The sequence below is a fragment of the Nothoprocta perdicaria genome, unplaced genomic scaffold (assembly GCF_003342845.1).
Source record: "Nothoprocta perdicaria isolate Ctin4 unplaced genomic scaffold, notPer1 scaffold_6, whole genome shotgun sequence".
NCBI lineage: Eukaryota > Metazoa > Chordata > Aves > Tinamiformes > Tinamidae > Nothoprocta > Nothoprocta perdicaria.
This window is the reverse complement of record NW_020455865.1, coordinates 4,479,110-4,506,991: the sequence shown is the minus strand read 5'-3', so window position 1 is coordinate 4,506,991 and position 27,882 is coordinate 4,479,110. Positions and strand designations below refer to the sequence as shown.

Genomic DNA, 27,882 nt, shown 5'->3' with positions numbered 1-27,882 from the left:
TTTCATACAGCAAGGGCTCTCCTGACGCAGCATTTTAGGGACCTTTCATAGGAAACCTCCATCCGCCAGCTGAGCATCTCTTCCTCTTTGGCATAAGCTGTTTCTTCCTTGCAAAAAGAGGAAGGAAAACGTTGTCCGGCCACAGTCACCGCTATTCTGTGTTGTTAATGCTGGACAAAAACACCAACATGAAATTAAGGTTGCCAAAGGAAGGGCACAAGCTGCATGAGCCCTGCACCACACGCCTTGTACGTGTGCCCTGGCCCTTCCAGAAACACTTCCCACATCTCAGATCATCCACAGAAGGGAAATGCAACCTTTCATGCACATGTGCACACCCCTGCATCGATGAATGACTTGCTAGGGCCACAATGCATTTAATGCAGTATCAAAAAACACCCTGCTGAACCTCCTGATTAAACCAACACCCAGGACAGGTATTAAAAAGAGCAGTTGTGTCAAGAGGAGTCATTTCCTGCAGCCTCTATTAAAGCTGAGAAGCTAAAAAGAAACCCCTCAAGGACTACCTGTCTTCCCCAAGAGTACACCAACGACGATGACCAAAACTGCACATTCTCCTTCTCACAAGACTACAGTGTTTCTGATAAAGCTTCCAGAAAACACTGTGTTGCTCTGGGGTCAGTGCCAGCGGGAAAGGTAAAAGTTGAGATGCCTGCAGCTTTACCCACAGTGACCTGGTGGGGACTGGATACTAGATATGTGCAACGTAATTACTCAAAGCACTATTCTTCTTTGTGCAAACCCAAATTAATACTCCAAGGACCTGAAAAACCCATTATGAAATCCTTAAAAAGTTCTAAAAAAAGTACTATGAATAAGAATTTTTCATCATTCTTCACGGAACAGCAGCTGTACACGAGCACAGCGCTAGACCTGGCTGCTTCTGCTCATTTGCTGAAATGTTTACAGCTGGATATGAAAGCAAAACCCATTTCCTAGTTCCAAGGAGAATGCTGAGGAAAAGGAGAGAAGGCAAGGAGAGTTTACGGCTAGAAATTTTGCATCTAGCTAAAAAAATAAGCAATTTTTGCAAGTGGAAATACTAGTGCTAGGGGAGAAGGGCCACCAAAGAGCACGGATATAAAATACCTCAGCAAATCAGAGGAGCAGCAGCAGCAACGAGGCACAAGCCTGTTCCTGTTGGGAAATAAACAGCAAAACCACTTCTCTGGGTGATCAAAAGGGTCCAGTGCTGTTGTATTTCTGGAATTAAATGTTTATTTAAATACGTGGATGACTTTCATTGTTACAAGGTCAATATTTGCTTTCAAATGGAAGCACTTTATTTGGTTGAATTCTGTCTCCAGAAATGAACGGGCAACACCAGAACCTTGTACATTGGCAATGAAATCACAACACTGAGATGCCACCAAAATCTAAAGTTCAGTGCTCAAACACACATACACACACATATACAAATAAAAAAAGTGCTCGACATCATCATGTTAAAATAGAATTTGGCTTCTTTTAGGTCTTTTGACACTTCAGGCAGGAAAACAGAAACAAAGAACAATAGGCATCAAACTAAATGAACTTCTGAAAAATACTCAGCATTAAACACAACTTTCAGTATCAGTAAATATGTTTCTTCTCTATTTACAGATGTTAAGAAAGGGCATTAGAGACTTTTGCTGGGGACAAGATTTCATTTTGTAGAATACATAGTCCACACTTTTGGGAGAGATTAGTAGAGTTTTTATAAACCAGTCACATATTTAGTCCTTTAGATTTCATAAAAGGTAAATTCTACAAAAATTACCCCTTCTTTACCCTGAATAAAGGCAGCAGAATAAAGATGTATAGGCCACAATTTGCGACTGTTGCTATTTTTTTTTTTGTAATAGGTTGTAAGATCCTGGCTTTTAAGAACTAGTTACTAAGTTTATAAAAACTCCATACATCATCTTTTAATAAAACTCTTTTGAAAAAAAATCAGTCGGCTAAAGCTAATGCTCTTTCTAAAGCGCTATGTAGCAACACAGACATTGCAATTGTTCAAATGTTCCACAGAGGCTGACAATAATATACTGTCCACCTAGATTAAATATATAAAAGCAAACTTTTCAATCTAATCTTTACACAGATGGCACAAGAATAGGTGAAAACAAATCATTTCAGCTGCGGATTCAACAGTGCATGAGACACGAGAGAATAAAAATACTGCAGCTAAAAGGATTCCGAAGGTTTTTGCGCACCTGGGAACTGCTTGGCCATTCAGATCCCCTGGCAGACACGTGTTGGCTTCGTAGGCAACGGAGCCTTTGCAGAGCCTTACAAACAAGAGGTTTGCACACAGCTACAGGTGCCAGCCGTGTAAATCGCACTCACGTTCTGCTCTCAGAGGCTCGTGGATCTGAAGAGCCAAGTGAAGGCGGTGGCAGCAGGGCTGGGGCTGGTGGTTCAGGTGATGAGGATCCTTCTGACCCCGGTTACACTGCAGCTGAACGGCCTCAGGGTTGGCATCGGCTGTACGGGCTCCCCGGTCACTTCCATGAGGTTAAAATAAAAGCCAAACAAAGCACGTTTTGCCCGCTGATGCTTGCAGGTATTAAGCACCATCGTGTAACGGCTACAGTTGTGAACAGCAGGAAGGAGGGCCCTTGTTATCAAAAATAAAACTTGGCGTTTTGAAGGGAGAGAAAGGGACAACGTTACGAACGCAACATGTAACTTGAATCAAAACTAACTTCATCCTGAGTGAGGAAGCCCAAAGCAATCCCCAACGTGAAGGGTACGTGATTCCTGGACACATTTTTTCCATGCTGACCCTGCCTAAAAACACAGCAGGCAGCAGAGCCAGACGCACATATCTGTCTGCAAGCTAAACCTGAGAGGCTGCAGCTTAGGGTGACTGCCCAGCGTGGCTTTTAATTATTCTCTTCTTCTAACTCTGGGAATTCTGAAATTTCCAAACAGCAAGTGTATTTCTCCAACTGATTTATTTGTCTATGAATAAATTAGGTCCTCAGGACCTATTAATGGCAACTGATTCTCACAGGCCTCAAACAGGTACCGGCTACTGTAATAGGGATGACAAAGACTAAGGGGAGGGAGCTACATTTGCAACATGGAAGCCTAGAAAAAATAACCAGCTCCTTCTTAGGCAGTTTAGGTCCAGCTCATGTGGTATTTGGAGGTATTACAGCTTTCTCTCCACAGCATGAGATAAGGTGCAGCATCACTGATCATGCTACTTCTGTTTCAAATAAAATCACGGGAGAACAGGAGGGCTAATGAGTTAAGTCACAATTCCTGTGTGGCTTCTGGGTTGAGGTCCAGTCCAAGGCAAGGTGGGAGAGTGAAAGAGTGCAAGTTCTTTTTAATTTTTTCCTTTTTTTTCCTAAAAAAACCTCTGTTATCCAAACATAACTAATGAGAATGCACGGGAGGTCATGCAAAAGGAGAAGGCAGGTCTGAAATGGTAAGAAAATAACCAACAACCAAAAAAAAATCTGCAAAGAGATTATCAACAAGGGGCCACCAAGTAGCGCGGCCCCGGGGAAGGTGGGCGCAGGCAAGGCAACAGGGCGAGCATGCAGACCGAAACGAGAGCAAAACGGAGGTCTTTGTGACGAGCAAGATGGGGCTTTGGACCAAAATGCCACTGTGTCTGTGTGTGCGTGTGTCTGTCTGAGAAGGCAGAGACTAAGAGAGCAGGGAAGGAAAGCAGGGGCAGAGAGAGCAAGGGGAAAAGCAAGCATACATACATGAGCTTGAAGGCTCGCAGGAAACAGCGAGGTCAGGGTACTGAGCACTCAGAAAATGCATCAGCCTATATTTGAAAAAAAAAAGGCTGACAAATATTAGTGACCTTTGGGGGAAGGCAGAATACTGAGTAATGCGTGGGCCTAAAATTTAACATCTGCAAATCAGAGTTGGGTCCAGCTGCTGGGACACTGCTCCCAAGGGGGGCTTTTCCTTCCCCTCCCATCTGGTGAGATACCTGCAGGGTGAGCATGAGGGCCACCACGTGAAGGGCTGCTGGACCAGCACATGCATCCAGGGGCACTGAGGGACAAGGGAGGACAGAAGACAGACCAGCACATGCCTGGGACTCTCTGGTTACTCTCTGCAAAGCGTGGCCAGCAGTTTCTTTGACTATGTTGGAAGGAACTGGCTGGGGAAAAGTCTTGGTTATGTTTTGCAGCAAGGCCATGCCAAGCTGGCAGAAGAGTGGGGAAGATTGACACGTTAATCTGAGACACGAGTAGCATGCCATAAAAAAGAGCAAGCGTCTGAATGATACTGGGATGGAATTTAGATCTGATTTTTTTCAAGTGGGAACTCCAGACACAACTGGGAGTCTGGTTTTCCATGGGTATGTTTTGACTGCCTGCAGGGTAAACAGACCATTTTGGTTCTCCTTCTGTGACAAGCTCGCCCCGAGGTTCTTGCACCAGCACAAACACCTTTAGGAATCTAAAACATAAGAAAGACAAAAAGAAAGAGACTGGATTAGAAAGAGATTTGGGAAAAAGGGATCCCTTAAGAGCAAGCATCGCCTGCAGGAGGTTAAATGGAAATACAGCACCCAAGCATCCACCAGGTTATCAAGGGTTAAGAAAAAGCTCCTGAACTCAGGTTTAAATTGCCCCAGAACTCAGGTTTAAATTGCCCAGAGTAATATTCTCCCTCTGCCCTTCTCTGCAGCACCAGGGAAGGGCATCACGGGAACATCCCTGCAAGAAGGATGCACACAGAGCAGCAGGACCCCAGCAGCACCTTCCTACCACAACAGCAGAGAAAACAAATGCTTTTCTTTCCCTTTTTATCCTGCAAAGGAGTATCTGGTGACTATGCCAAAGTGCACGATACGAGGAATGATACTGAAGAATAAGCAGCAAATGCACAAGAGATTCTGCAGATGGATGCACAGCAGCCATCCTTTACAGAGGAGGCTGTGTTGGCCATTGATTCTTAAGGGGTGAGCGTCTAAAGTCTACAGTAGGTCACATTTGTGTGGCCACAGATATGTGAAGCAGGGCTAAGTTTTCCATGTGGCCAAATCAAGCCAGGATCCAAGAATTTTATTTGGCCCCAGAGACTGCTGTATCAAAGCAAGTATCAGATACGGGTCCAAACTCCCCTTGTGCTTCATGGAACCTTCAGATCTCCTTTGCACCCACTTCTATAAAGCAAAGAAGTTGAAGGGCACTTGTTCGGCATCAGTAAAGTTAAACTAAAATGCATACCCATTAAAAAAACCTCACAGGAATGAGAAAATAAAATGTTTATTAGAAGACACCGTAGTACAGGAAGCTATAAAGAGACCTGACAGATGATGATTTTTAGAAAATAAGAATACAAAAGCACAGCCACATTGGCCAGATTTAACAAACAAACACAAAATAGAAGTTTCTATATAGGTCCAACCAGATGCAGACAGCTGAGTATCCAAAAAAAGTTTATCAACATAAGAGTTATCAAAATGGTTAAGTAAAACAACAGTCAATAAGACTATTTATATATATTTATATATATAAAAGAATAAAAACAATTGAAATTCAAGTAACTTTAGTTTTTAAGTTAGGTTATATACAGTTTTAAACTAGGAGAAATGAGGACAAGTATTTAACAAAAGGGATTTCCAAAAGCCACAGAGCAATTGATAATTGCTCCCTCCTACAGCATTTGGCAAGCATTAAATAGTGAGCTACGTGCTAGACAAAAAGTGCATCAGCAGGGTTAACTTCTGCAGGTCGAGGCCCTGCATGATGGTCAGAGCGAGGCACGAGCACAGTGCTCGGCCTCACAGAGCCACCCAGAGGGATTTCTATAGGTAATAACACGTGGTGCAAAGGAACAGGCCTTAAAGGGGCTGGAATGCGGAGCAGCCCCCAGCTCCCACCTTTGTTTCAGGACACAGAGCTTCATCAGATGGTCTCTATTTGTGCCAAGGCACCCAAACAGCCAGGCCTGCTAGTGGAACTGAATATGGCTTTTTTGGGGAGGGGGAAATGGGGAGTTTATGGAAAGATGGTTATTTTAGGTGAGTTCGTTTGTATATCCTACTTTATTTCACTTAGACAAAGTGTGGCTTTTTCCCCAAAGGATTGGGGTGCCAATCTAAGAACACAGCATGGTCAGACTGGAGCCGACTGACGGTCCAACTGGGTCCAGTACTGGACAAGCACCAGATACCCCAGGGGGGCAGAGGGCAGTGGTGCAGAAGAGCCCTGCAACAACCTATGCCAATGTTTGCACACAGAGATTTTGCTCCTCCTCCTCTAGCAATTACAGGTTGTCCAAAGTCCCCAAACTGAGTCTGTCTAAGGGATCCCATTCTTCATCTACACATTCCTAGCATTTAGGGAAGTCTCCTGTGTGCATCACAAAGAAGGAACTGACTTTGTTGCCTCTGATTTTTATTAGGTAGGACAAGAATGCTTTTTCCTAAATCTATACAATTTCACTAGTAGTGATGCACATTGCAGTTAAAGATGAGAACCCATCAATGCAGCAGCTGAGCGATCTGTACTTAAGAGTAGTTCATTGATGGAAATGAGACGTGCACTCATTTCTGCTAACAAAAACCTTCTGCAACACGTCTCTTAACACAGCAGCAACCCAGTGGAATAAAAGCTGAACAGGCCCATGCAAACCTACTGGGAGATTTTCTGAAGTGCTTTGCACATATCTGGAAGGAAAAAGGCAAAACAAGAGAGACATTGCAGCTCTCTGTGGTAGAGTTTGCTAAAATCCTCCCACTGAAGGTTTACCCCTATAAACTCGGCAAACAGCCCTTAGAGAAGGGACGTTCACAGGAGCCCTGTGGGGTGGGCAGAGGGCAACCAAAGGCTGCAGCACCCACCTACCTGCACTAGCCCCTCTGCTGCAGCCCAGGCAGCCCAAACAGGGGCTACACCGAGCGAGGTGACACTGCGGTCCCCGGGGGCCTTGCACAAAGCAGCTACATCCTAATTCTCCAGCGAGGCGGCACCAGGCTCGTGACGCAGCTACAGGCGGGTCCCACAGCTTGAGCTGAGCCAGCTCTGCTGGCTACAAGTCATGAATTTACTCAGCGTTCGTTGGTGTGAAGGTCCTTGTGCTTCCCTATGGCTAACATTTAGGATAACTAGCTGCCCAAATGTCTTTCCAAAACTAGGAAAGAACGAAACGCGTCTGCAAATGCTCTAGCACTTAGCTTCATTTTCAAGATAGTCACTGTTTCAATTTTAAATATTCAAGGCTGAATAAAAAGCCATTTCCACTGATACATTAAAATCAAATGAGAATTCTGCAGCTTGCAACAAGATCCATCTTTTAAACACAGCAGCATTTTCCCCAAATCTTTCCATTGCTACTGTGACATCTCTTGGGAAGTGTCCTTTTAGTTTTTCTTAATCAGAGTTTTAAGTAAAAAAAAAAAATTGAAATATAACAGCACCTTTACATTAGATATTTGCATACATGTGTGGTTTTGTTGCCAAAGGCCGGCAAAATTACAGAAAAACTTAAGATGGAAAGAATCAGCTGGCCTTGGTACTGGAACGGCTCCCAGCACAGCCTGCGTGTTCATGGTCATTGAACAGAATCACGTAATTTGCACAACGCCATTAATGAACTAATCTATCTGCTGGCTGCTGTTGTGCTGCTCCTGCGGTCTCTCCAGGAGGATGAGGTAAAGCCCAGTCTGGCTGGGCCCACTCGGCAGCCCCGTGTCGGGGTGTCTCAGCCACCCGCGACCCGCTTTGCTGCTTCCCACCCCAGCTGCCTCTCTGCTCAGGGACCACGTTCCACCGATGCGGCCTCTGCCGAGAGCCCTGCCCGTTCCTCGGGGCAGGTTTATGGAGGGTACCCTGGCTCGGCCCTTTCCAGCAGCCCACAGTGCTGAGCAACATGTTTTGCAGCAGAACAACAGTGTTGCTGCAACCACCACCACACACAACACCCTTATTCTCCCTCTTGCCAAGGTGTGGGTGTTGGAGCTTTTTGCTTCTTTTGCATCTCAACCATCCCTCTCTGCCCATGCTAATAGAACTACTGGATTATGGCAAAATTCAACAAGAGTGCAGGCTGCCACCTGCTACAGACACGGCACTGCGCTGTTTAACACAGAGGCCAGAAACTGCAAGCTGACCAAGAGGCAGGGTCCACAGAGAAAGGCTGCTCGCTGCTCCCTTCCTGGTGGCCACACTCCCTCAGGAGAATGCTCCAGCTTTAAATTACACGAGGCTGCTTGTTTCACACTAAGAATTTTAGGATCCATGCAAGACAACAAATAAACTGATTAAGGATTAAATGACTGAAAACTCCAGATGCTATTTAACAGCAAGCTTCCTATACCTCCTGACTTGGAAGAGGACTGAAATCTTGTTCCTCGGTGTATCACATCACCAGGTGATCACCACGCTAGCACATATTCCAACCAGGACTCCTTCCCCTGCGTGCACTACTTGCTTATAAAATACACCTTATTTATAAGGTTTAAAAGCAGGAAAGAGAAATAAGAGATAAGAGTCCAGGCTCAGAATATCTCCACTGATTGCATATGAGCACATGAAACCATCACTTGTGGCACATCCGAAATAACTGTATTTAAACTGAAATGCCAAAACATTCCCAAGAGTATTTTCTGAAATGTATTAAGGAGGGAAAGAGAAGGAATCTTCCTTAATGTCATTATTCCACTAGTTTACGTGCTGTGTAGACAGGTTTTGGTAAGATCTCTCTCTCTCCTATCAAACACATTCTAAGAAATGAAATGATGACCAGGTTTCAATCCAGAAAGCCCACAGAATACACCAGGTTCTGCAAAGCTACCTTCTCTGCAACACAAACCAACAGTCTAAATATCATATATGACTTTCCATAGAACCAGTTTGGGACAGCTGTGAATACAGACAAGCAGTAGCTATAAGATACCACCTACATATATATGAGGAGCCCACAGCTCTTCAAAACAGCCCTGCGTTTCCTGCACCAAGGTGGATGTGCAATAGCAGTTACTTTTGAACAAGCTCTCTCCAGAAAAGGTTGCATTTCCTCTCTAATTTTACATTATCCTTTCTTCTCTGACCAATAAAAAGCGTGTCTTGCAGTACAAAGTCCGTGTACAAAATAATGCACTTTGTGGCACTGTGCAGCCCTTTAAAAGGCTCTATCTGCAACACAGAGCAGTTACAGGATTGGATATCTCTGAAAGAAAATAACATAATAACAGTAGTATTAAATATAAGTCATAGCACCTTTGGCATTTTTGTCCAAATAGACTTCAACATATGACGTAGGGACATAACCCTCCTCATCTTCATTCCTTCGGATTCGTGTCCACCCATCACCTTTGTCTTCCTCTATTACATACAGCATTTCTCCTTCTGCTACAGAAATTGTTCCTTCATTCTGACCTGAAAGACACAGTAACATGCAATTCAGGGAGGTTCAAAGGGGGAGCTCTTGAACACCTAACACAGAACATTTTTCCATCAGTAACAGTAGTTTGTAGAGTGCTTGGTGATGACATGGTTTGAAACTTGTCTCCAGAAAGCACTGCCTCTGCAAAAATTCCCAGGGGGACCTTCAGTAAGAAAGGGCTGAAGCACATGCCAGGAATGAAGTGGGCAGAAGAGTAACCAGCTATATTCTGGTTTGCGATTCTCTTAGTGCATAGAGTCCCACATAAGAAAAATCAGTGTCTTGGTGTCCCTCTACAACACAAAATTTCAGCAGAGCCTCTGGCACTTTCTTTGTCTATTTAAGCACTGTAGGGGTTAAACGAGTGCTTCCTAGTTGTGTGTGTGACACGAACCACGTAGAACAGTAAGAACAATAAAGGACAAACAATACCTTCAAATGTATATAGAGCTTTACATGTTCCTATAGTGGGTAGTGGTTCTTCATCATCAAATTCATCATCGAAATCTGTCGCAGGTACTTTCATCTCAGTCTCCTGACTTTGCTCTTCTGTGTAACTGCCATCCGGGCTGCTCAAGAGAGGAAAATACACAGCAACTATAGCAACCAGCCCCAGGAGCAAAGGGGATGACTTGCTTACCAGACACTAAGGTGAGCAACTGCAGCTGGGGCAGCTCAGCTGCTCCAAAGCACACTTAGAAAGAGCTGCTATCTGTGGCTGCCATCACAATGTCATGAGGGCCATTCTTCCCCATTAAGACCTGTACAAAGCAGCTCTCTCACCTTCACAGCCAGCTAGAACACGTTTCATTATAATCAGAAGCGCAGTTCTTTTGCTTTGTACCTTCCACATGCTAAAATTAGTATGCCAGGCTACTCATGGAGCGCTCTCCTTCAGCCTGGTTGTGGAGCAAGCTCCCGAACGCCGCAGGCTTCTGCTTCCCTTGCAGGGAGAAACTTCACCACGGAGCAAAGGGAAGCGGGTGAGGAGCAGGCGAGCTCTGTACAGATACTGTACCTCTCCCGGTCCTGAGCACAGCTGTTCACTGCCGACGTGTTCTGGGCCTCATAGAGGCCGCTCTGGCGCCGGGCATGGTCAGTCCGCGCGGGCAGCCTGCCCTCCACCTCAGCCAGCCAGCCCTGCAACGGGAAAGCAGCCCTTTCGCACCCCTCGTGTCGCCCTTTGCAAAGGGACACACGTTGCCTTTATTTTGCTACGTTATATTCGACATTCAGAGCAGGGAACTAAACAGAGAGGGTAAACATTGAAATTTGCTTTCGAATACAGTAGTTAGAGGATATATATTTTGCATTCTAAGTGCATATTAAAAACTCCAGTCTTGCAAAAAATAAATCACATGCTTGCTGAAAACTTGGCTCTTTTGCAGCATGGGGTGCCAAAAACACTGCGACTTGAGAGCAGCAGGTAATGACAGGTGTCCCAATGCTGCTGCTCTAGTCACAATAAGGAGGAAAAAAGATCTGTGGCAGTATATGGTAGTCTCAATAACATCAGAAGCCCAGCAATCTCATAGACTGCTGAGTGCACGAGGCCTGAAGTTGGGGGAAAGAGTCAGTCATTTTCACGAGGATAAGTAAGCAATAGATAATAAAGTAAACAACTGGAAGAAGTCTATAAAATTAATTGGCTATATCTATTTATGTGCAGCCTTTCCTCAGCTCTATAACCCTTCTAGAGTAATTATGGTAGACGTTTCTAATGGCTTCAGTTATTTCAACTACTCCTTATGCTCCTGAGATTTTGCCTAAGAAGCTTCCTGCTAATGGCAGATTGTTCCTCAAAACACATTTCAGCTGATGGCTTCTATCTTGCTGATAGACTTTGAAGTGTGCTTTTATTAACATTCATCTTTTTTTCCACAGACAGCTGTAACGTGATGTTCTTCATTAAATAAGCATCCAAATTCTTCTGGGCAGTCCAGAGAACATGGTATTTTCCCCCTCATCCTCTGCTCAGCATTATTTGCTTTCTGTGTCAAATTAAGTAGCAGGGTTGTTGGCTGACAATCACAAGAGATGGTGCAAATCTGTGTTACACAAATAGGCCCACAGATCTTCATTAATACAAGTGCCTAAACAATCCTTATCTATACATAGCAAGAAAATGCTTCAATAAACCTGCCTGTAAAAGCACTGAAGCACCCACTTACAATTAAACATACGCTGAACTGCTAGGTACTGAAGCAGGGCACCAGCATCCCAGAAATACATTTGTTCTGCTGTACTTCCCATACCTCAAATTTCTGAACTTCTATTCGTAACTTTTCAATGTTCTGTCCGAGTTCTGCTAATCTGTGGTCCACGCTCGCTGCATCTCCCATCTGTGGGTTCTTGATATACACATCTTTCATTTTCGTTAAGGCATCTCTGGCAGATAGAAGAAAAATAAAACATGGTGTAAATGTTGATTCAGCTGGGGATAAATCCCATTCTCTGAGGGAAAAGAAAAGGATAAACTGCCTTCTCTTAAACCATGGTTAAAACCTTACCTGTCATGAGAGTAACAACATCCAGACAGGGATTTTTCTCCCGCACAGAGCCAGCCATTTATAAATAGCAACTGTAAAATTCCTTGCCAGAGAAAAATTATACATAGAGAGATGAAAAACAGAGCAAAGCCTTTACCTACAATGTGATATGTGACACCATGCTCAGGCGTCGCACTAAAAGAAGCTCTTTATTCCCCAAGCAGCTGGGGATTCTTCCCTGGGAGTGAGGTCAGCTGAAGGAGCCCTCCCAGGGAACGAAGCCACAAGATGTGCTGTGTTGGTACAAACAGGCAGCATATTTAGACCAAGGGATTGAAGCTCTAAGTGTCCCACTTGAAAAATCTCAGCAGAAAACTGACTGAAATCCTCAGCAAGGAAAAAAGGAGGACTATCTAAGGCAGGGCATTGACTTTGAGCATGCCATGCTTTTTATTTAATACCAAGCTTTCCACTTGCTCTCCTGGGCAGGAGAGGAGGGAAATCTTGCAATTACTGCAAGGAGCAACGATTTCAACTTTCTAGATGCTTTAACTTCCCGGTTTGGGAACAGAAGACAAATGGTTGCATTGTTCTTCTCCATGGTACACTGAATTCCAATTTAGAAACTGGGACAAAGAACTGCACGTGAAACCTATTAATAATAAAAATGGAGTGCTACCTGGAAATTCTCACCCTACCTGTTGCCTTTTATCTTTTGCAATGCAAATCACTTGCAAAACACTCATTTCTCACTGCTTAAAATGAGACCAAATCCAGATGGTTTGTATTTGTCACTGGGTAGCAACAGAGAGACCTTGGCTACATAATTGCCCCTGCTTTCTGGTAAGTGATGCAGTATTTTTATTAGATCATTTCAGAAGAAGATGCATCAATTTAGATGCCAAATGCCCAGGACTTCAGAGACTGCAGTTTCCAGGGAAGCCTAGGGAGCTGTCACCAAAGCAATGTGCTGTCTTCAACCCAGGACAGCTGGAGGCTTAACTTTAAAAACAAAACAGAACAAATATTCATCATCATGATTTAAGAGCTTAGAAATGGGTGAACTTACAAGCAGATTTCCTGCATTTCTGACAGGACTATTCAGCTTTTCTCCAAGCATTATTTTTTGGGGGAAACAAAGGTTAATGTTAGTCCCATGACTCGAGTTAATGCTCTTTATATGTTAGAGTTTCCCACCAAACTCTTTGACAATTGCAGGCCTGTGCTTGCTTTTGCTCTGTGTGAAGAGAAACTGGGAAAAAAAGTGTGGGTGGCAAGGAAGTGGGACTGCTCTGTTGCTGGAGCCCTAGGGGACAATATTCACATATGTGAGTCATGATTTTTAAAAATGCTATATTTAACTGCTGATGCTAATTCCCTACTCAATTACATGCTATGTTTATTTAAAATAACCTCATTTTGCTCTGATTTTGTACCAGATTTTAACTCTGGATTTCCTTGGAATCAATAGAGACCACAAAGGAAAAATCTTTAAAGATTTTGAAAAAAACAGCACGTGTAAAACAAAAGTAACACATCTGTGTGCTGTCGTCCTTTGTTATTCAGGATATGAAATATAAAAAAGAAATCCTGGGTTATCAGACCAAAATACGCAGATATTTGCAAAGCAAACCTGCAGAAAACTCAGGCACAACTGTACAAACACAAAACACCAGCAATATTTAGGGACAGACCACTATCGGAGAGAGGCTAAATCCCAAAATCCTTCAGGAAGGAAAAGTTGTGTCTCCCACAAGCACCACATGCTGAATCTTTATCGTAACTGCAGGAGCTGGAACGCGAGCAGACATTGGAAGCAGCAAACACAGGTTGCCAGAATCAACAAAAAGCGAGTAGCTAGAAGGGCCTCGTTCTCAATCAGAACAACAAATGCAGCTTCACAGAAAAGCACATTCACAAAAATACAGGACTCATCTCTTCTGCTTCCATGAGACGTATGCTACACGTCAGAGAGCCCCAAGACCCGCACCACTCATCAGCGCTTCTGGTGCTGTCACGTTCATAATCACCTCTCTCATTGGGATCTCCCCATGTCTAATTTTGCCTGTCATGTTAATAAGCAACTTTGTAATTATAGACCTCAGCACTGAATGTTTTGATTAAGAGTAGGTATTTAAATCTTGTACTTTCTTTCAAAAGCTCAGGAGCTGCTCACATCACACTGATCCTTATCTGGTTAAAACTGAACTGCTGGCATCCTTCAGCCCAAGAAAGCAGCTCCAGAAAGAAGGAAAAACCCTCTCCAGTTGCTTCTCTTCTACTGTACCCATCTTTGTTTAAGAACCTTTTGTGCACCCAGGGGGGTGAGCAGAATTCGCTGAAAGTCAACTCCTCCTCCAGCTTTGACCTCTACATCAGCAAAAACTAAGTAACTGATATCAGAGCTTGAGTTGTGGAGTGAACTGCAACTCTTTCATATGTTTTTACTTACATAGCACTCTCTGTTTATTTTTTTCTTGGAACAGCACCTCAAACAAGCCAGGAACCTAGTTTGTATTTGATCTTTCTTGTATTTTACTTGTTTACAGTATTCTTCTAAATAAGACTACCTTCTTCATTTTCATGGTAGAGGGCTGACTTACCTTTGATCCATCTCCTTCTGAATGTCCCTGTTTAGTTCATCCACTTTTTGCTGAAGTTTCTTTCTTCTTTGCTCAGGTGGGAGATTGCTGAAATCTTCTGGCCCTGCTCCCTGCACAGAGTGGAATGGAGGGGGAAAAAAGTTAAAAAAGGAAAAATGAGAGCCTGCAAGAAGCTGTCAGAACTACATTCTGAAAATTGCTTACAGAAAAGTCTGTGCAAAATCCCTATGGTCTGAAGCATTGTCAGTTTTTGCCTTGAAAGAGCTTGGACATGGAATGGTTTGGGAACGACAAAGCTTCCCAAGTAATGGAAATGCTTCCTCTGGACCTACTCAACTGGAAGGAGGTCCTGCTGCTGCGTGCGGCACACACAGGATCCATGCCCCTGCCAGGGGCTCTTCTCTTGCCCCTGCATAAAACCAGGAGCGCTATCAAAGCCCCAGTCAGTCCATCCAAAATCGTAACTGAAGTCAAGCTTTCAGGGCTGCAGCAGCCACCACTGGGGGATTCTGCTTGAACTAGCACCTCCTTTCTGCCTTCCAACTGCTAGGCCTCTTCCACATTGCTCCGGCCATGCAGAGCAGGCAGGACGTGTAACATCTATGCTCTTTTCTTCCAAGTACCACCTATATCTGGCTGGCAAGAAGGATGGTTTTGGTGGGTTATACTGAAGGCAATTCAACACTAATTAGCTTTGCTATGAAAGAGTCAAGTCTAGGCTGATAAGTGTAAATTTTTATAACTTTTATTTTGGTATCTGCCCCTTCTATGTATCATTTCTAATAGGGGCTGCTGGAATCTGGGAGAAAGAAGGGGGACAAACACAAAACCAAGTGACCAAATTCAGTGGCCTAGGAGGTTACTGGAAACTTGTGATCAAAACTGCAGTGCTCATCTTACTAAAATGCTGAGTATCCTTCTCAGAGGAGCGTGATTTAGTGGACACCTTGTCACTAAACGCTGCTTATCAGACACCTGCAACCTCCAAAGAGTGTGTCCGTGACACAGGGCATGACCTTCTGCATTTGTTGGATGCAGCTTGCAGGGAAATATGCAGGTGTCCAAGGCATGGAGGGCAACTGCAGAGGTCCCCGGCTCCTCCTGCAGCCTAGCACCGCAGGCTCCGCATCCCTGCTCCCAATGCTTCAGACCAAGGGGATAATGCTGCACAGGAAGCATGCCTGACCCTCGTGGGGATCTCACAGGGTTTGTTCCATGCTTAGGACCATCCCGTCACAGCGGCTGCAGTTCCTCCTCTGCAAGGAGGAATCAAGGAGCTGCTCTCGCACATGCTGGCTGTGTTTCATGCTCTCAGGCAAACCAAACCACCCCCCGGGATCTTCTCTCAAGGAGTGAAGGTCACCTGTGTTTTCCTATAAATGCTTTGCAGTGCAGTGGTGGTGAGGCACAGCTGTGATATTTCTGATGTGCTGTCACAGGAACAGCAGAGACAGTGCTCACGAGACATCCTTGCATGAAAGGACTGGAGTTTAGGATGCAAATTATAAACTACAGCTGCAAAATGAAGGACCACATGAAAGAGGTGGTCACGTCTAGACTGGCTCCTAGGCTGAAGTTCTAGTTTGAGCTTTCCTTACAGCTAGGAGCTACTAGCAGGTCACCAAGAAGCCACTTTTCTTCTTGGGCACTGCCAGGTCTTAGTGCTCTCTGCTCATCTTTTGGATTTGTAAGTTTTGGGGTTGAGGGAAAGGCAGGTCAGCCATGTACTTGGGAGGATGTATTCCTACATACAAAAGGCTGGACTCAGCAGCACAACACACTGGAGCTCTGGTCAGAGAAGCAGCAAATGGAAATCCTTGGTAGAAACATTGCAGAGCAGCCCAGTGGCTTGGTAACAACTGAAAAAGCTGTGAGCAAACTGGAGTCTAGCAAGTTTAATCCTGCCTCTTGCAGGTCTTGGTTAAGAAGCAAAATCAGTGCTTGGGAAAGACCCCGTGTTCTACAGGGCAGCACCAGGGCCTGAAACACCCCCAGCGCCGTAGGCAGAGCTACATGTGGCAGCTTCGGAGGCAACACACAAGCCTCAGAAGGAGCTGCTAGGAGTGGACCAGGTTCCAAGGGTGAATCCTGGCTCAACGTGCATGCCAGGAGACAAACGACTGACAAGGACCAAAAAAAAAAAAAACTTCCCAGCTCGCGCAGGTCACGAGCAGCTGTCAACTCCCCGGCGCTGCCTCGGCCACCGCGTGAGGTGGTCGGCACGTCCAGGCTCACAGAATCGCCCTGCCCACACCCGCTCCCCGGCCCTCTCCAGCTCACTAGCCTTATTTCCTTACCGTAACTCCAGAAACCTGCCCAGCTGCAGCCAGGATAGAATTTAGGATTCATATATACACATTATCATTGGCAAATTCAGATCGGGCTGAGTTAACTTTCTGGGTTAAGGTTTACAGAACTTTTAATATAATTATTGGTTATTTTGGAGGACTACGTAGGGCTGTAAAATGTAGGTGATAATGGTGCCAACTTCCAGTAGTGCCTGGACACAGAAAGCAACTTTGCAGCTGTTTCCAGTTACACTAAAGACTTGCATTTCTCTCTATAAATGGTCCAGCAGACATGCCGAGACCACTGGTTTTTAAATGCTTTAATGTATACTTCATACTGTAGCAGAATTACTTGATTTTTTTCTACATTTTCATAGCCCTAGATTATAAAAATATACACTAAACTAAGTATTAGAGTTAATGTTTTAGCAGCTTATTAGAAGGATTGAATTCTGATCACCTCTATTAGACTCCAGACCTGTGTATTCAGAGTTATCTGATAAATATCAAAAAAAGCAAGACACAAAGAAACAAATTTAACAATTTCAGTGTCAGGTCACACGTGGCACGGTGCACATTAACACACACAGAAAATAGTGATTAAAACACAGGACATGCATGCTGTAAATGTGCTTACCAGCTTGAGAGAAAGCTTCATGTAAAAATTGGAGAGATACAGGAGAATCAAAAAAAAAAAAAAAGAGAAAGAGAGAGAGAGAGAAAAAACAACAGTGCATCAGTAGAAGAGGAACTGCTTGGGATTGATGTTACAGTAAAATGACACACATCCCCCTCAGCGCTGGGCCGTGGAATGGGTAACGCTAAGAGCTCAGTGCAAAAGTTCACAAGGGGAGCGACCCGCTGCCATGTCCTCGCCGAAGCAGGAGGGGAAAAGCCTTGTACCTCTATACAGGTGCTTTGGTAGCGCAGGGGACACGGGGCCCGGGCTGCTTCGTTTGCAGCCGCCGGGACAGCAGCGGTGCTGCTCTCCTTAAGGGAGCATCTCTGATGCAGCGGCGGGAAGAGCTCAGGGCTTGCGAATAGAGGCGAGTCGCTCAAAGACCAAAAATGTGCCGAAAAGCAGTCACAAGTGTCAGTGTATTAGACATGGGGGCCAAGGGGGACTGCTGCTGCAGAAAGCACTTGGGGGATCTCCTTAGAAAGGGAGCCGAGCTCTGCCGCCTGCGCTCAAACGGCACCATCCCTGACCCAGCCACAAGCACCCTGTACACGGCACTCCTGGTAGTTACTTCATGTGTTTCGTGTCCTTGAAACATTCATAAGGAAACACTCATCAGCTGAAACTTCCTAGTGCTATATGGTCAGACAACACCGGGACAAAGGAGATAAACTCCTCTTTTTATGCCCAGTTCATCCTACAACAGCATCCTCAGCTGCTCTTCGGGCTCTTTAAACAATATATAAGGCAGAGTACTTTAAAGGTCACCACATTTCCTGGTATAGACCCAAACCGTTATTTCCTAGCTACTCTGGGCAAGTGGGAGTGTAAGAAGGGAAGCACATGTTTAAAATGAGGGAAAAAAAGAGAAAAAAAATCCCCCACAGGCCTTGCCCAGCAGCAGGTTGGCTCTGCCCTCTAGCACGTGCCGCTCTCCCTAACGCTGCTGGGCCTCAAACTGAGGGATGAACAGATGTGGGTGGGCAGGGAGCCCCCGACGGACCCCAACAGCCCAGGGACAGCTGCCATTGCCACCAGTCAAGGGGACTAAGAGCATTCGGGTGTCTCCTGCACCCAGAGCCTGAGCTGTTTGAGACGGAAAACAGGAGCATCAAATCTGAACCTGGAGCTGCCCAAATAGGCTTGCTCTGTGCTCCAGGGAAATGCAAAATGCAAGTCAGGAAGCGCCTCTCTCTGTAGGCAGCAATCCATCTTGTCAAGCTTCTGCAAAATACCCTCCTGGATATGGTGCTTTCACACTTCCTGACGTGATTTTTATAGCCAAAGCAGCACTCTTTACAATTAGATTTAAAATAAAGGTAGTGCCATCAATGCATTTGAAAACAGGTTTAAGAGGCAGGAAAATTTTCAGATATAATCATTATTATTAATCAGCAGATTTTATGCAATAATAGAGGACAACCATCAAATGAAAAATATAATCACTGTAAAATAGTGAAATATTCCATTAGAAGCGATCCATCCTGTGACAGCACGGCTTCCCCTGAGGCTCGGCCCATTAGTAAGTAAATACACAGCAAGAACCACAGCACAACACTCAAATTAACTCTCTTGGCTAAGGGGCCGTTGAGAAAAACAATCATTTTTGAGGGAAATAATCATTCTAGAAGGCGGCAGAATGCGTTAAAACATTGCAGGAGGAATTTGGTGGAGGCAGCCTTTATGTGCACAACGGCTTTGCGTTCCTGTGAACTTTAGCAGAGACATGATCAGCACAAACTAAGGTTCTCGCACATCTATACAGACAACATTCACGGTGCAGGAAAGGTATTTACCTACAAAAGCACTCTATAGAGGCACAAATGTATGCTACATGCGCTACATCGTAAACACTACTCACTCGAAAGCCACTACGCTACTGCAGGGGACCCTCTGCATTGAGGCTACCCTTTTGCTGTCAATTCAGCAAATTTCAAGAGGATTCCGGACACAGGATTGCCAATTTTAACATTGTTAAGTAGGAAAAGAACAAACTTATTAATAGCATTTCCATCCAAATAGTACTTTAGGGATTGTTGTAACCAGTACAAATAGTGCAGGTCATAGATGGAGAACAACGAAATGCTGAAACATGTCATATTTATTCACCGTTTTCAGTTTCTGAAAGGTATCAGTAATTTCATATGTCAATAATTCAATTTCTGCAAACAAACATCAACAGTCTGAAAACAAATCTGCATTAAGCATTTGCTAAAGAGCTACTTTTGCCAATTCTGAGGGGTTTTCACAGCTCGAAACTTGCTGAGCTCCCGGGAGAACAGCGGCATTTCCCCCCTCCTCCCCCGCACAAACAAGTAATTCCATTTCCACAAACGGAGCAAATCGGTTTCAAGCTGTCAATTTAGATCAGGTCTAGCTTCGTCTTGCAGGGAAAAAATGAAGAGACTAAGAGCCACAAGCTTCAATAACACATGAGAGCACATGAAGGCCAGCAGGTCCATGTGTTATTGGACAGGCACAGGCACTAACCTCACTTACACAGGACGGGATTGAAATAACCCCCGAGTTTTCCATAGAGAAGAGGTAAATCTATTTCTTAGTGGTTCTGTAGCAACCTCCCCTGTATTCTGCTTTCTCAGAATGTCAGGTGTAGGAGTCACATCTCGATCCCATGAACTATCAGCGTTACAGAAAGCTCAGGGAAGCGTCAGGAAGCGGCACAGTGCTCTCCCACCGAGGCAAAAAATGCTCCACGTGCCACCGCACTGCTGGAATTTAGGAGGTTTGGTCAATGATGGTCAAGACCATATTCAAAACCTCATGCAAATAATTTGGAATAAATGCATGGAACCCACCCGTAGGAGGACTAGGATTTCTATGCTGTTACTCTTGCTACTCAGGCAAGGGCGCTTTAAGCAGGTTCTGCATCAGAGTCTAAATTTCTCAGGTCCAAGCATTAATTGTGCCAATTTCAGCATTTCTGGGACTAGCAGATGAGCCTTGCCTGCACATCACGCACTGAGCTGTAACTCGCCTCTCCCAAATCCAGGATTTTCCTTTCAGCTTTTCCAAAGCACATTTCCACAGCACACTCCGAGGGCGTTGTAAGTGGGGTTAGCGACTGTGCAGCCAAGGTATGGGTTCGTCACACCATACACAGACTTACAACGTATTCCCTAGCCTCAATGGCACACGTGGGGGTCCCTAAAGTCCTCTTCATGAGTTCTTTGTGAAAATACAAAGACTGGGTCTGCTGGCGGGTCAGCAAGAGAAAAACACATCCGTTACGGTGGAGACGAACAAGATATCTCTACGTTTACTGCCTTCTACAGCAAAAGACAGCTTAGTGTTTAGCCAGCCTTTAAGTGCCAGGGGAAACTTGCTAGCAACTACATAAACGGGCAGGGGGGTTAGTATTTTCACAAGAAAAAATAACTAAGCACTATGTTTTTAAAGGCTAGCTTAAACACACCAGATCAGAAAACATCTTCATTCAGGTTGGCATGAATCAAGGCTTTAAGCACCCCTACCCGCCAAGAAAGCCCAGGTCTTGGAGTAATATATATTAAAAGAATAACGATTCCCATGGTCAGGAAACAGAGCGAGAGGTTGGTTTCTGTTTGCTGATACTGGGCAGTCACAGGGAACAAGGCACAAATCACTGGGGCAGACCAAGAGCTACGAGTCCAGGGAAGAGAGAACACAGCAGGGCACGGAGGGAGGACGAGACAAGGAAACACAAACTGGTGCAAGGGCTAGTTTCACCGAAGGCTACGAGTTCTACTAGAAAAGAAACCACAAAAATCCCTCCGCTGGATGCGACAGAAGGGCCTGGAGCTTGGAAGCTGGTTAAGGACAAGAGGAGTTGCGTCCCAGCTCCCAACCCCATCTGCTTTCTGTCCCATCTCAGCCCAGGCCGAGTAGAGAAGGGCAGAGCAGGTCTGCAAAAAGCCACACAACATAATTCAGAGCAGTAAGTTCTACCCCTGGATTTTCTTTTTTTTTGTGTGTGTAGAAGTACAGCTCTTTAAAAAAAGAAAAAAAAGAGAGGCTGATGTTATTGCCGCTATAGCAATAAAACAAAAGAACACAAAATTAATATCAAGCAGCAGATACCGAGTTTTCTTTGTCCTCTAAATGGAATTAGAAAAAGCAGAGCAAGCATAAATGAAGTTATGTCTTATGCAAGTGGTTCCTCATTTTTTTTTTGGGGAAAACGACTTCCCTAAAGACATAAGTTGTTTTAAATAAATTTCTTTCTTATACTGCCCTTCTAAAGAGTTATTAGAAACAGCACTCCCCAAAATTACGTGCAAAAAACCCCTTTTCCCCCTTCTTTTCTAGTTGAGATCGGTAAGTGCTAGCACAGTCCTGCAGAACTCCCTATAATGGACATTTCTCCTGCTGCTAGGGCTAGAAAAAAAGACAACTTGAAGGAAATAGGAAAATGTGATTAGAAAACCATAGACACTGACAAGACTCAGCACCTAAAACTATTTGTTAAGTGACTAGGATTTCACATTGGCAGTGATCACTGATAGTCATATTGGCTCCTCTACATTAACCTTGCATCTGTTGTAAATTAATTGCTCAGGCATCTGTTTCCTTCTATGAAAATAAGATTCATAGGATTTTTGGTTTGGAAGCAAAATAAAAAGCAGACTGGGCACAGTACCTATTAGCAATTATAAAACTACTTTTTAAATCAGTCACCGGTGATTTTCCTGCTTTTATCAGTTTAGTAATTTCTCCCTCCCAATGCAACGTAACACGGTAAATCAGAGCTCATGTGGAAATGACTAGAACATCCTGTCTATCCAGACACATTCTGATGTCAAAGATTTTGTGGAGAAACTGTATGGTCATCTATTCAGTCGCTTATGCCTAAAGGATCGAGTACAACGTGCAGTTCTGCTCCCTTTGATTTTTAGCCTCTCAGGGGCTTGATGTGCACTAGCCTTGTTCACATTAAGTAGTTTTCACCTTTGGAAGCTAATGCAGAAAAGGAGCATGACTCAGTTTGCTGGGAAATAAATTGTTATAGTGATTTTAGCTGGAGTTAATGGCTCAGTTTTAACCAAGCTGAGAAGGATTTTTGGACAACTTTGTTGCGTAACCTAAGATAAGATTTTAAATCTCTTGCAGCTAAATTCCCCACAAGGTGTCTGGCTGGAGAGGGATTTTTGTCCCTGAGCAGCAGCAGACACAAGATTCAGATGAAATTCTTCAGTGTGCAGAGCCAAACACCCGTTACGCCGCGCTGTGCTGCTGCCTCCCCACGTTTCCTTTCCAACTGTTGCTTTACACTCGTGCATCTCTCTGCACAGATCAAGAGTTCTTTTGCTAAACAGTTTCTCCCCACTCCCTCCCTGCCCAATTTCTTTGGTAAAAATCTCAATCCAGTATTTGCAGCATTATAACTCATTCTCAGCTACAAAATTGGGTATCCTTTTGGATTGCGCAGGGGGAAAGCGGAATAGAGAGGACTCGAAATGGAGCTTTTGGAAATTAAATTGCTATGGTAAGAGCAGAATTAACGGCTGAAATTAATGCTAATCATTCATTTGTCCTCTGACAAAATGACAAGATTTGGGGATGCTTTTTTTTCCCTAAAACAAAACAAAAAACACTTCCTCTTTTTGGCCAGGGTAGAGGGCTGAGGTTTTTTAAGGCCATAAGGCACTTTTTGTGACCTTTCAGTCCAAGCCCTTGCACAGCACCAAGCCCAGCCCTGCCCTCACAAGCTCTGGCCACTGGGACCTGTGTAATGTGACCTCTCCAGATAATGAAAACAGAAGGTGCAAACGGCCAGGGCTCAGCTGCCCCTCCTGCCGTTCCCTTCATCTAGAAGTGCAGAGCTTGCCCCGCTGCAAGAAGATGGGATAATCCCGGCGCTGGCTTCCAAATCTGCTGCATGACTCAGGCAGGAAAAGTATCTGCAAACAAACATCCTGGTGGTCACCAGGGGAAGGAAAGGAAATAGAGAGAAAAAAAGAACATAGTGAAAGGTTTAAATGAAGATTGAGCAAGAGCCCTTCCTTTTGTGTGTTAATGGATGTCAGCAGCAATTAAGAGGGGATTCCAAAGAAATCTATAGGAGAGTGTTTGCTCCTCCCTGCATGGCAGCCTGAAGCAGCCTTACAGGAGCTAACCCACAAGAGCTGCCTCCAAGGAGCACATCCTCCTAGTCTGCTCTTCAAGTAGAACTGAAAGACCCTTTTCTGCCTTGTAGAGCCACTGAGAAAAGACACCATAAGCCAAACTGTGCAACTGAGGGGAGGGAAGGAGGCCTGTTTACAGAACACACCTTACAATAGCTTAGAAACTTTCAGCTTCCTCATCAAAAAGCCCCGGAATTGTGCTTCTTTGGGATCTAGTCTGAATCATACTGTCATTAAATGGCAATTCCCTAGGAAAAAAGTGGAAATTTTTACATAAGAAAATTGTCTGTGTTCTTAACGTACTTTCTGTAACCAGATGATACAGCTGAAATCCTCTTTACAGCCCTGCTCTCAGTTCTCTGTAGCTAACCAACCCTGAAGTTCCCCAGTGAAATCATGTCTACTTTCACAGAACTCCAGTCTCCAGGGCTAAATGTCAGCTCAGTCCCTGGAGCAGAGTTGGGGCTTTTGAAAGTGGTTATTTCCTTGTCATTCGTCTGCTCTAAAATAAATACTTAAAAATTGTGTCTGCTTGGTATAATTAAGAGGAAATAATTCTACAGCTCCTAACTTAGGAGCCAAGGCCATATTATGGTAGCAGCTTCTCAGTGTGGGCTTGCTGGAAGAAAATCTGTTCACTGAGAAGAAAGAAAAGTTCCATCTTGGCTGTTATTTACTTAATGACTACAGCATACAAAAAACACCAGGAGTGGCCTCATGTTGAAACACCAGCACCTTAATGTCACTTCACTAACAGAGCCCCAAGTCTTCATGGAAGCCATTGAAAACACAAGAACTAGGGCTATCAACTCAAGGGCAGGGCAGACAGATGCCACCTCGTGTCCTCTTCTCTACAGTTCATTACTGCTTATATCTGTTTCTTTTTCCATAGGCGTGTGACTAACTGGTAATTCAGGATTCAGCCCTGTAAGCATGTGGGGTTAGTCTGGAATCAAAGCAAATCTTCTCATCTTCCTGAGATGTCAGGTTCCTGGATACAGTTAAGATCCTTGGGAAGTGTCAGCCCCAAACACTTAAAGCTGACTGCAATTCCTGTATCTAAAGGTGATGCAGAGAACAGAGTTCCCTAATGTCACCAACACGAAGGTCCTGATTTAAAGGAAGCTCATATCTTGTAAGTTAAAGCTCCTTTAGTGCCACCTAAAGCACTCCAGGTTTCCCGACCCACCTGCCTTATCTTAAGAGTAGGACTTAGAGAGTAAGCAAACACTCCAGCCCTCGGGCACTGCCTGGACCTGCTGTTCCCACCACCACACAAGAGACATCAGGTCTTTTCAGTGAAGTGCCTGAACCTGCCCCAACTGAAGGCCAAAGGATTGTTATCTAGAATCCCTCCTCATTCACTCTCCTCCTCCTGACAGGGATGCTGAGCTGAATCCACGCTACAGAGAAGGTTGCTCATGGTTAGTGGTGATACACTGACCATCAGGACCACAGAGAGCCTCTCCATGGCGCTCCCTGAAGCCAATCTGCTGCAGATACATGCGAAGCCACTGAACTACTGACTTAGCTCAACTTTGGGATGTTAACATAAGCACTACAATGCTGAGCTGCTCCACCCACACTTCAGATCAGCTTTCCCCTCAAGAATAATAGGTAATTTTGATTGGGAAGTGTGTTTTTTGTGGTTTCACAGGGGTGTTTTTGACTACAAAAGGCTTCCTACTTTGTGATTCCTTGGATTTGCCTGCATGTCATGATAAAACACAATAGATTCATTCACAAAGCAAAACAAGTTTTTTACATAAACAGAACGTGCAATAAAAGCGCAAGAAAAAGAAAAAGAGAGAAAGAGAGAGGTATCCAGAGGAGAACTTACCCCGCGCTTTAGGCTCCTGAAGCAGTGGATTTTAGGTTTGGAGGTCATGAACTCGTTGAAGCGATGGGAGAGGGGTTCCTTTTGCTGCTTGGGAGACTGGGGGCCGTTGGGAACAGCAGAGGGTGAGGCAGAGGCAGGGGGAGGAGGAGGGGGCTGATGGGGGGATGTTAAAAGGGACATAAGCTACGTGTAAGAGATGGAGAAGTGATAGAATCAAAACCAAAAACAAAAAGATAAAACACAAAACGAAAATAAGCATCAAAACCAATATTTGAAATCCAGAGAAAAAACAATTAAATAATTTAATATTAAAGGCCATGGTTCAAAAGGCGGAGAAGAGCAGTATTTAAGAGTTTCGCTAAATTAAAAATGCGATAAATGGGAGATTTTAGTGAATGATGCAACAGAAGAATAACACCAAGTATTTTGACAGGAAGCTCATGCAGACTTCTCCATGCAACACTATATCCCCATAAACTGCCCTATCCTCGCTCTGTGGACGGTTTGGAATAACGCATATGGATAGAGCTTTCAAATACCTGAATTTAAAGGGATCAGGACCTTAGTGCCCAGTAACATTTCTATTAGCTGGAAAAGAACAAACCACATTCCTTCCTGCTTTCAAGTCACCTCTGATGTGCATCAAAAATTCACTTTTAAGGATTCCTCTCTGACTTGGCTCGGGAGTTAGTCCTGGCTTTTGCTTCTAGTAGGCACCAGAGAGAGGAGCTCTCTCAGATCAGCCCAACGTGATGACCCCTTTTGGATCAGGCAGATTTTTGTCCTCATTCTGTGATTAGTGCAAGCAGCTTGACAAGGCTCAGAGCAAGAAGGGTGAGCTTAAAACAATGCAGCTACTCTCGGCTTGCAGCAGTGTTACTGGGAGCACAAGTAGTCCAGTCATCCTGTCACATCCCGGTAACCCCAGGTACACGCTGCCATGCATCATGGTATAAAATGTGACAATGAAATGGTCAAAAAAAAAAATAGACACAGAAGTTAATATGTCTCTTTCTGAAAAAGTCAACTGCTCAGTTAGTTATGCCCAGTTCTGTTCCACTAAAAATGAATCGCAGCAATTTCTCATCCCCAGCCACCCAAGTGCGGAACCCGCTGCAGAGACTGAAAGGACAACACAGATGAGAGGCCAGAAGTGTCGAGACAGTAACACGATGTCAAAGCTGCCCCAAATAATAGTGTTAGTCAGCACACAAGGCACTAGGTACGTGGTACACAGATCCTTCCCCGCATAAGGAACAGAAACGGACCATGGCAAAGACATGACAATTTAAATAAATATACAAACAGTAACATAATTAAAGAAATTGAACAAAAAAAGATATATAAAAACTTTAAGCAACAAAAGACTACAACAAAACACCATATTAAGATTTTAGTCATTTAAGTTTCTGAAACTAAAATTCTCTTTTAAAAAATTGTAATTGCCAGCATTACAAAACGAGGCAGAGGTTACTGACTACAAGTACACTAGCACCAAGCTGAAGTTTGCCAGTCAGTACCTTATTTTTCTTGATGAATGGCCATAACTTGCCCTTGGATTTGCTACCAAACTTCGGCTCAGACTTCCCATCCCCTCTGGAATTGGAAAGGCTGGAATCGGAGATAGTCCTCTTCATTGGCTGGGTGAAGTCCTCAAAGTCAATATCTCCCGGAGGCTCAAACCCTGATTTAAAGGCTTCTATTACCAACTGTGAATCCTGCAACGGGAGAGAGCCAGTCTAAGTGCAAACATTTCAAATGAAGTAACAGTAACGGGATGATAACGTTCGCTTGGGCCGTAAACCACCGCTTCAAGGGCTCATCCCCTGGTGAGCGATCACCTTTCCAGAGCTCAGAAACAAGACAAAACTCTTCAAGTTCAAGGCACTTGCTTTCTGGACCTGTTTTCACTAGCATGGAGCACTTTGTGTTGGTACGCTCTGCATCTCTCAATTAATTGTATGTAACTTCAGGCTCAGAGCAGCTCAGAAAATGCATTTAAATCCAAAGGCCCCAAGAAAAAAAGATATTTTTAAACACTTATGACCTATTTGACTTTCTGGGAAGGAGCTTTTTATATTACACTGTTTTAACTGTTTTCATTCAAAGATCGTTAGAGAAATTGTGCTACAACTTGCAGATCTCATGAGCCTCCAGAGAAAACGACCACCACCCTGCTCATGGAGAAAGGGTGAACTTGCCGCTTTGAAAAACCAAATCTGTAGGTGAAACAGCCCTCAGGAAAAGCTGAGTGTGATTTTTAAACACATACAGAGGGCAGGTTCAACTCAATTAAGCAAAACAGATACAGAAAGAGTTTTGTAAAAGCATTCAGGGAACACCAAAGCAAATGGAGACTTGATATCCTCAGTCTATGAGTCTATCCTCAACACAGCTTCTAAGAGCAGTCCACCACTTGCAATCATCTTACCTTAGTTTGATATTGTAACTTTAATTCTAAATATTTGAAGATATTTAATAATCAT

The 27,882-nt window shown here is 44.2% G+C and overlaps 1 protein-coding gene across 19 annotated transcripts in view; it reads right to left on the bottom strand.

Annotated features, from left to right (window-relative positions):
- Positions 1–4,061: 4,061 nt before the first annotated feature.
- FNBP1 (formin binding protein 1) overlaps positions 4,062–27,882 on the bottom strand; it is an 84,040-nt gene continuing 60,219 nt past the window's right edge. Inside the window, exons 9-19 of one of the 19 annotated variants that reach the window (XM_026049296.1) lie at positions 26,917–27,114; positions 25,397–25,579; positions 20,562–20,648; positions 17,393–17,407; positions 17,216–17,251; positions 14,468–14,577; positions 11,631–11,763; positions 10,394–10,515; positions 9,808–9,947; positions 9,210–9,368; positions 4,062–4,440 (exon numbers count right to left, since the gene is read on the bottom strand). In XM_026049296.1, the coding sequence (XP_025905081.1) occupies positions 4,433–4,440; positions 9,210–9,368; positions 9,808–9,947; positions 10,394–10,515; positions 11,631–11,763; positions 14,468–14,577; positions 17,216–17,251; positions 17,393–17,407; positions 20,562–20,648; positions 25,397–25,579; positions 26,917–27,114 (1,191 nt within the window). In that variant the 3' untranslated portion in view covers positions 4,062–4,432. Of the gene's footprint in view, positions 4,441–8,486; positions 9,369–9,807; positions 9,948–10,393; positions 10,516–11,630; positions 11,764–14,467; positions 14,578–17,215; positions 17,252–17,392; positions 17,408–20,561; positions 20,649–25,396; positions 25,580–26,916; positions 27,115–27,882 lie in introns of those variants that run through there. The other 18 variants (XM_026049297.1, XM_026049292.1, XM_026049293.1 and 15 more) reach the window with 18 other exon arrangements.